This window comes from Esox lucius, chromosome 11 (assembly GCF_011004845.1).
Source record: "Esox lucius isolate fEsoLuc1 chromosome 11, fEsoLuc1.pri, whole genome shotgun sequence".
Classification (NCBI taxonomy): Eukaryota; Metazoa; Chordata; class Actinopteri; order Esociformes; family Esocidae; genus Esox; species Esox lucius.
This window is the reverse complement of record NC_047579.1, coordinates 50,557,250-50,566,710: the sequence shown is the minus strand read 5'-3', so window position 1 is coordinate 50,566,710 and position 9,461 is coordinate 50,557,250. Positions and strand designations below refer to the sequence as shown.

Below are 9,461 nucleotides of genomic sequence, written 5' to 3'. Positions count from 1 at the left end.
ATAACATCAGAACTAGCAGTGATCCCACTCTGGACGTGTTGTTGCTCTGGCACAGCATCAAGTGAGAGACAAAGAGAGAAGTGTAAAAGACTTCTGTCTCCTGGTTATAGTTTCTGGTATCTGTTTTGACTAAAAATAGTGTAGGAAAACAGGAAACTTGGCTCTATTTAAAAAGAGCTCCGGCAAAGATGGGAGGTGAAGAAAGAGTTAGGGAGATAATATGACAGGGAGGGGAGTAATGCGTTCTTTCTAGGAACACACTGACTCCTTCACCCCCATGTCTCGAGAATGCCCCCTCCCACACGTGTAACCTCTCTCTAATCTCACCTTCTCCGACCTTGTTCTACAGTGGGGAGAACAAGTATTTGATACACTGCCGATTTTGCAGGTTTTCCTACCTACAAAGCATGTAGAGGTCTGACATTTTTATCATAGGTAATTTTCAACTGTGAGAGACGGAATCTAAAACAAAAATCCAGAAAATCACACAGGACAATAGGCAAGCGGCTTGGTGAGAAGGCAACAACTGTTGGCGCAATTATAAGAAAATGGAAAGAAGTTCAAGATGACGGTCAATCTCCCTCGGTTTGGGGCGCCATGCAAGATCTCACCTCGTGGGGCATCAATGATCAGCCCAGAACTACACAGCAGGACCTGGTAAATGACCTGAAGAGAGCTGGGACCACAGTCTCAAAGAAAACCATTAGTAACACACTACGCCGTCATGGATTAAAATCCTGCAGCACACGCAAGTTCCCCCTGCTCAAACCAGCGCATGTCCAGGCCCGTCTGAAGAAAGATGAGTACAACCCCAAGGACACCATCCCAACCGTGAAGCATGGAGGTGGAAACATCATTCTTTGGGGATGCTTTTCTGCAAAGGGGACAGGACGACTGCACTGTATTGAGGGGAGGATGGATGGGGCCATGTATCGTAAGATCTTGGCCAACAACCTCCTTCCCTCAGTAAGAGCATTGAAGATGGGTCGTGGCTGGGTCTTCCAGCATGACAATGACCCGAAACACACAGCCAGGGCAACTAAAGAGTGGCTCTGTAAGAAGCATCTCAAGGTCCTGGAGTGGCCTAGCCAGTCTCCAGACCTGAACCCAATAGAAAATCTTTGGAGGGAGCTGAAATTGCCCAGTGACAGCCCTCAAACCTTAAGGATCTGGAGAAGGTCTGTATGGAGGAGTGGGCCAAAATCCCCGCTGCAGTGTGTGCAAACCTGGTCAAGAACTACAGGAAACGTATGATCTCTGTAATTGCAAACAAAGGTTTCTGTACCAAATATTAAGTTCTGCTTTTCTGATGTATCAAATACTTATGTCATGCAATAAAATGCAAATTAATTACTTAAAAATTACACAATGTGATTTTCTGGAACACTCACAGTTGAAGAGTACCCATTATAAAAAGTACAGACAGGAAAACCTGCAAAATTGGCAGTGTATCAAATACTTGTTCTCCCCACTGTATACTGTATGTTCCATGTTTGGGCTGCAGAAAGCCAACCAACCATCTACAACATAACTAATGTTACGCATTACGTCACATAGAGGTCCTTTAGAGCGGACCCCAGGATGAGTAGCTGCTGCTAAAATCTCATTGCTTTTCCGTCTCCTTTTCCGCTTGTGTCAGTGTGATAATCATCGCCCATCTTTCATCCTGGTTGTTTTTTTTAGTGTGTTCGGGGGGGGAACAGTTTTTTCCTCAGCACACGGAGTGATAAAAACGATGGGACTATATCCTCTCCTGCCATGCAGTCAGAACCAGATCCAGCCCTGCTGTCCTCAGGGTCTCTCTTGGTCCTCCTCTGTGTCTCTACACACCCCTGCCTGCATCCCTGCATCCCTGCATCCCTCTTCCTCTACAACCTTACAGCTACACTCTGTTCCAGCCGGCAGAGATGACCGAAACTTGCTGTAACCACTGATTTGTTGTGGGAAAACATGCTCCGAGATGGGCATTTTTGTAATTTATTTTTTACGTCATTAAAAAATGAAGTCTTTGAAATGTTAGTGGAGTGGAGTACTTCTGAGAATTTTGCCATTTTTAAAGTTCAATGTGCACTGAGAAAAAACAACATAGAAATATGTTAAGTGTTGCTCCCGTGTTTCATGAGCAGGCGAATGTTGTTCCATACAAACAAAAAGCTTACTTTGCTCATGAGAAATCCATCTATTATGGGCTGAATTTATTGAAATTTAATGGATTGGTTTAAATTGTCTGACTCTAACCCAGTAAAACCTTTGACATTGTTGAATGTTGTGATAATCAAAAATATCTTTGTTAATAATCTGGCACATTTTCATTCAGTTACTGAGAATGTTATTTATGATGAGGGGGGTATCTGCATATATATTTTTAAAATACTACTTCTTTTTATTCAGTGATTTACAGAATAATTTCTATTTTAATACACTGGTCTTCAATGCATTTTGCATTTTTCTGCCCTTGTTCGTAAACACTGAGCTTTGCTGATGGCTGAGAAGTACTTTCCATTTCCAACTGGTATTATATTGCATTATTTTGGCCTTGGGGCAAGGCATTGATTTATATGCAGAAATAACCTCCAGATGTTCCAGCGTGTTCCATAGCTGACAAATACAAACACACACAGTGATACGGCTCTGAGGTGGACTTGTGGGGCCCAGACCTCACGATCCTGCCTCTACTAATGGTGTCTGGTGGCGTTCAGCACACTTTGCACAGTTCCCTTACTAATCAACACAATGAACGTAATGACAGCAATTATCAGACTGCATTACAGACAGCTGCGGATGACCAACAACAGTGGTTCTACAACCCAAAAAATAAGCTACACCATCCTAACTGTTTTGTATTATTAGTTTGTGTTATGTACTTAATAAATCTGGCTGAATAGTCACGAAGCTAAGAGTCAGTCCATTGGGTTCACCTCTTTACTGAGTCACAGTTCCAGACATGATATCAGCGTAATTGACAAATCAAACACCAGAAAAATAACTGAAATCACATTAAAATAGTTAAAAAATAATAGTAAAATGAAATTCACTGACCCACAGAGGGGAGAGCAGGTAGAATACAAGTAGACAGGGCCCGGCACAAACACATACACACGACCTCAGCCCTAGTTAATCCAGCATAGTCCTCACTAACATCCCTACATGCCACATAACTGCGCCGCTTCGTTTCTTCGGGAAACACCTTTTACCTTTCCTATGGCTCCCTCTACTGGTTATAAATGTGAGATGCAGGACTCCGGATGATGGTTTGGGACAAAGGGACTGAGGAAGTACAGCAGTAAGCAGCCACAAACACGCAGGGAGAAGAGAGATGAGGGGGAGGTAAGATTTGTGTCAGATGATTTCTGTACCGACGGTATTAACGTCGAACAGACATCCTTTTTCATATTGTCTGTGGGGCTCCATTTATTTCTCTAGAGAAACAGACTTTTTCTCTCATTCCCAGCGTTACTAAACTGCACAGATACTGTGCCTCAGTCGGTGCTCAACCACCAAGCGTTACATAATCTGGATTATCTTCATTAATTATCCCCACACCCTATTAATGCCACTCCAGACTCATTGAAGGTCAGCAGATCCCGGATCGTATTGGCGCGGCACGCACTCGCATTCTCCCGGAACCTTCTCCCTTCTGCCTATTCACACTACAGACAGGACAGAACAGCGGTAAGTCTCCCCTGGGAACGTCCTCCCACAGTGACTGTGTAGTCCTCTCCAGCTCCACTCCGTCCAAAGGCGGAGTATGACCCCTGACCCCTGACCGGTGGTCCCTAGCATAGGTCAGAGACGTAGTCAAAGTCTTTGAAGCAGTCCTGGTCCTTGCGGGAGAGCGTGCGGCGTTCGCGTGGCGGCGTGAGGGCAGGGGCCTCAGCGGTGAACTCTTCGTCAAAGTTGCTGACGTCCTCCTTTCCCCCGATGTTGGGGACGAATGGGGGCGGGAGCCGCCTGTGTAGCAGCGCATCCCAGTCCACGCCCTGATGGGGGGGGAGAAGAGGAACTGGATTGGTTCAAAGAATCCAGGTGAATTGGATCGTCATGCCCCCGTACAGGACCAAACACAGCTGGAGCAGATGCTGACACAATTCAACAGGCAATGATGCTAGTGTGGTCTAAAGACTAATCAAAGACCAAAATCACCAGAAATTCAGGTAAAAATGTGTACGAACTAGAAAATCTCTGTTTTCACTAATAGAAAATGTTCACTAATAAATAAAGATACATTGTGATCCTGTCTCAATACAAGCAAGTAAAAATTTGAAATTATGAGTATTTTCAAAAACATCTCTTATTTGTGGTCTGACTAGTGTCTGACAGGTCCCTGGTTCTAACACTGTCGTTCTGTCCCTTTACATTCTGACTAGTGTCTGACAGGTCCCTGGTTCTAACACTGTCGTTCTGTCCCTTTACATTCTGACTAGTGTCTGACTGGTCCCTGGTTCTAACACGGTCGTTCTGTCCCTTTACATTCTGACTAGTGTCTGACAGGTCCCTGGTTCTAACACTGTCGTTCTGTCCCTTTACATTTTGAATAGTGTCTGACAGGTCCCTGGTTCTAACACTGTCGTTCTGTCCCTTTACATTCTGACTAGTGTCTGACAGGTCCCTGGTTCTAACACTGTCGTTCTGTCCCTTTACATTCTGACTAGTGTCTGATTGGTCCCTGGTTCTAACACTGTCGTTCTGTCCCTTTACATTCTGACTAGTGTCTGACAGGTCCCTGGTTCTAACACTGTCGTTCTGTCCCTTTACATTCTGACTAGTGTCTGATTGGTCCCTGGTTCTAACACTGTTGTTCTGTCCCTTTACATTCTGAATAGTGTCTGACAGGTCCCTGGTTCTAACACTGTCGTTCTGTCCCTTTACATTCTGACTAGTGTCTGACTGGTCCCTGGTTCTAACACGGTCGTTCTGTCCCTTTACATTCTGACTAGTGTCTGACAGGTCCCTGGTTCTAACACTGTCGTTCTGTCCCTTTACATTTTGAATAGTGTCTGACAGGTCCCTGGTTCTAACACTGTCGTTCTGTCCCTTTACATTCTGACTAGTGTCTGACAGGTCCCTGGTTCTAACACTGTCGTTCTGTCCCTTTACATTCTGACTAGTGTCTGATTGGTCCCTGGTTCTAACACTGTCGTTCTGTCCCTTTACATTCTGACTAGTGTCTGACAGGTCCCTGGTTCTAACACTGTCGTTCTGTCCCTTTACATTCTGACTAGTGTCTGATTGGTCCCTGGTTCTAACACTGTCGTTCTGTCCCTTTACATTCTGAATAGTGTCTGACAGGTCCCTGGTTCTAACACTGTCGTTCTGTCCCTTTACATTCTGAATAGTGTCTGACAGGTCCCTGGTTCTAACACTGTCATTCTGTCCCTTTGCAAGACAATTAACCCTAATTGCTCCTCCTCCCGCTGTTACATTGCACCAGGTCTTTGCTGTAAATAGGAACTGGTTGTCAATCAACTTGTCTGGTTAAATAAAAGTCAAATAAAAAAAATAGTGTTTGTGTGAGAGGAACTCACCCTGAAAAAAGGCTGTTTTTTGACGTCCTCAGCATCTTTCTCACTAGAGCCTAAACGCCGTTCCGGGTTTCTCCTCAACAACTGTGCAATGGAAAACAATAACTAAACCTAGTTAACAAACCTAGAGCACAAAACAAACACTAGCTGGCCACACACACAAACACGACAAACGGCTAAAAATAAACTGGACACATTTCAACAGAAAAAACACAGACTGAAAGCCACTGTAGCAAATGCACTAGCGCTTTCACTGAGACCACAGATCAATCAATGGTTAACATCTTGATTCCCTGATGATTGTTAGGAAACGGGAAGATTGTTAGGAAACGGGACGCCTTACCCGTCTCATGATTCCAATGGCCTCTGTGGACAGGAAGCGAGGGTAGCGCACTTCATCATTAACTATGCTATCAAATACCTCTTCCTCATCGTCGCCTGGGAATGGAGACTGGACACAAATAACCACACAGTCACTTTAACGGCACACGCTCACATACAGCCGTTTAACCAACATTGGTTTTATAGCTGAAACACACAGACACGCATTTCACTTTGTATTATAGACCAAGTCCTGTTTTACATTACGAACATGGCTTGCTACCAGAAAGCCAGAGTGATTTCAGAATCAGAATGGGCTTTATTCGCCAGGTATGTGTACACATGAGAGGAATTTGACTCTGGATAATACAGGGTGATTCATTTGATTCAAGCCTGATTTAAAATAGAAATAACTTGGCAATTTTTTCACATTCTCCTCCTGACCATGTCCTTTCTGTAAAAAGTATGTTTAACAGCAATATAGTTAAGCTCAAAAGTATTCATACCCATGCCAAATTTCTAGTGCATTTTTATTTGACCAATAGGTTTCAGGAAATGACATGAACAAGTGACATAAACACGGTAAGACATTGTGCTGGAGATACAAATGAATAACGTAACCTATTGGTCAAATAAAAATTCACTTTGGCTCAAAATTTGGCATGGGTATGAATACTGTTGGGCTTTCTCAAACAGAATGTGTTTTAAGCTATTTTAAACCTTGAAGCAAATGGGCTCCAACAACAGAACACCACACTGGGTGCCACGCCTGTCAGCTAAGAACAGGAAACTGAGGTAAAATTGGACAATAGATGATTGGAAAAAAAACGTCGCCTGGTCTGAAGAGTGTTGGTTTCTGCTGCGACATTCAGATGCTAGGGTCAGAATTTGGCTTAACAACTACCTGAGTATTGTTGCTGACCATGTCCATCCATTTATGAACACAGTGTACCCATCTTCAAATGACTGCTTCCAGTAGGATAAAGCACCTTGTCACAAAGCTCACATCATTTCAAACTGGTTTCTTGAACATGACAGTGAGTTCACTGTACTCAAATGGCCTCCACAGTGACCATATCACAATCCAATAGAGCACCTTTGGGATGTGGTGGAACAGGAGATTTCACATCATGGATGTGGTGGAACAGGAGATTTCACATCATGGATGTGGTGGAACAGGAGATTTCACATCATGGATGTGGTGGAACAGGAGATTTCACATCATGGATGTGGTGGAACAGGAGATTTCACATCATGGATGTGGTGGAACAGGAGATTTCAAATCCTGGATGTGGTGGAACAGGAGATTTCAAATCCTGGATGTGGTGGAACAGGAGATTTCAAATCCTGGATGTGGTGGAACAGGAGATTTCAAATCCTGGATGTGGTGGAACAGGAGATTTCAAATCCTGGATGTGGTGGAACAGGAGATTTCAAATCCTGGATGTGGTGGAACAGGAGATTTTACATCATGGATTTTGTGGAACAGGAGATTCACATCACGGATGTGCAGCCAACAAATCTACAGCAACTGATGATGCTGTAATGTCAATATGGTCCAACATTTCTGAGGAATGTTTCTAGCACCTTGTTGAATCTATGTCCTGAAGACTTAAAGCAGTTCTGAAGGCAAAAGGGGGTCCAACCTGGTACTAGTAAGGGGTACCTGATGAAGTGGCTGGTGAGTGTATATTGAACACATAAGCTCTATTTCAAAACCAAACTTTTTACAAGATTAACCATGATTTTATTAACTTGAGCAATTGGCCAAATATAGACAATGGTGACAAAGAAATGAAATGCTATTTTCCATTTTAAATAATACCTTTCATTTATGACTGATACCCAGAACCTTCCATAACACAATTAAATGAAAATCTTTCCAACATCATATTAAAGAGAGTGAGCGCATGTATTAAGAGAGCTAGGTTTTATTCAAAATGAAGAAGGTGGGTTCAATGTAAAAGTACATTAGGACTTAACCCATTAAGTGATATGGGTAGATATGTCTGGAAAATGTGAGGATATACTATAGATTCTCAGCCTTTATTTGAGTGTATTTTGAGTACAAGCCGAGAATCTAATGTCAACATTTGAAATCTTTTGAAATATAGAGACATAAAAGACAAAAAAAGCTTCACACAAAACCTCCAAGGTTACTGTAATTCTTTATAGGAAAAAAAAAGTTTATAGAAGCTAGTCTCTCACCTCTCCAACCAGCATCTCATACACCAACACTCCCAGGCCCCACCAGTCCACTGCCCTGGTGTAGGAAGTGTCAGTCAGAACCTCTGGAGCCAGGAACTCGGGAGTGCCACAGAACGTGCTGGTCCTGTCCCCATATCCCATCCCTGGGGAGGTACACGAGAGGGGTCAGGCAAGAGTAGAAGAGAGGTCTGAGCAAAACAGCCAGGTAAAGGTTGTCACCGTGGAAAAACACACAAGGAAGAAAAACAGCACGGGACCAGACAGAGAGACAGACAGGAGACACAACCGATATGTCTTAGAGAACTTACCCTCTTTGCAGAGTCCAAAGTCTGCTATCTTCACATAGCCCTGTGTGTCCAGCAACAAGTTATCCAATTTAAGATCCCTGAGGAGGAGGGGTCAGAAGATATTCATTTAAAACGGATGGGTACTCTGAGGACGAAGGGCTAGGAGGATGAGAGGATATCTGCTGTCATGTATTCTGGGTTTCACGTCCACCTGGAGTACTCACCGGTACACAATCTTGTGGTCGTGAAGAAACTGCAAACCCAGAACCACACAGGCAGCATAGAACCTGCAGGACCGACCCACAAATAGACACGAGATACACAGCAGACAAATGGTGGATATGAGTATGCATTTAGGATACTGTCCAGCCAGATGAACACAAATACATAGTCTATCTGAAAGCATTCCTGGAAGAGAGACATGTTCCATTACATATAGAGTAGAATACAGCTACTACTGGAGAATATCACCCTCTTAATTGGTCGGAATTTGTATTTTTCAATATAACAGACGTAAGTTAGGTAAAAGTTAGGTAAAATCTACAAACTATAAATACACACACAATTTGAATGAAGCTTTATAGGAGTGCACAACGATGAACTATGTCAATACAAGCTCTGTTTACTGCTTCACTACAAAGCTAAACAACAAAACAATCAGCAGACTTAATGGGTTTCGCCCTAGCACACAAAGAAACCCGACGAACACATTGCTGCACTCACACAGCTCGGGTCTCTGTAAAGACATCTGCGTGGATGTGCATCATGAGGTCTCCCCCAGCCGTGTACTCCATGACGAAGCACACGTGTTCTGGGGTCTGGAAACACGCAAACAAATTGACCAGGAAGGGGTGGTGTGAGCTGTTCACCGTCTCAAAGATACGCTTCTCGCACATCAGACTGAGGAGAGGGAGAGAGGAGAGTGTAACAGACACAAACGACAGCAGGGATTTCGTCAACAGAATAGGGACCGAAATATTTGATGAATATTTGATATTTGTTTTTTCATTTTGGTTAACTAAAACAAGGCAAGACGAAATGTATTTATTTGACTAAAGAGTTAACTAACGTTACTGGGAAACAGAGATGCCTGGCCCAGAGATGCATGCTTCCATCAGATAAT

At 43.4% G+C, this 9,461-nt stretch overlaps 1 protein-coding gene across 4 annotated transcripts in view; it reads right to left on the bottom strand.

Moving 5' to 3' along the window:
- Positions 1-2,908: 2,908 nt before the first annotated feature.
- The window catches only part of pkn1b (protein kinase N1b), a 44,749-nt gene continuing 38,196 nt past the window's right edge, over positions 2,909-9,461 (bottom strand). For all 4 annotated transcript variants that reach the window (XM_029123359.2, XM_029123360.2, XM_029123361.2 and 1 more), the window contains exons 17-23: positions 9,062-9,238; positions 8,563-8,625; positions 8,360-8,436; positions 8,052-8,194; positions 5,866-5,973; positions 5,526-5,606; positions 2,909-3,980 (exon numbers count right to left, since the gene is read on the bottom strand). In XM_029123359.2, coding sequence (XP_028979192.2) covers positions 3,777-3,980; positions 5,526-5,606; positions 5,866-5,973; positions 8,052-8,194; positions 8,360-8,436; positions 8,563-8,625; positions 9,062-9,238 — 853 coding nt within the window. In that variant the 3' untranslated portion in view covers positions 2,909-3,776. The remainder of the gene's footprint in view (positions 3,981-5,525; positions 5,607-5,865; positions 5,974-8,051; positions 8,195-8,359; positions 8,437-8,562; positions 8,626-9,061; positions 9,239-9,461) is intronic.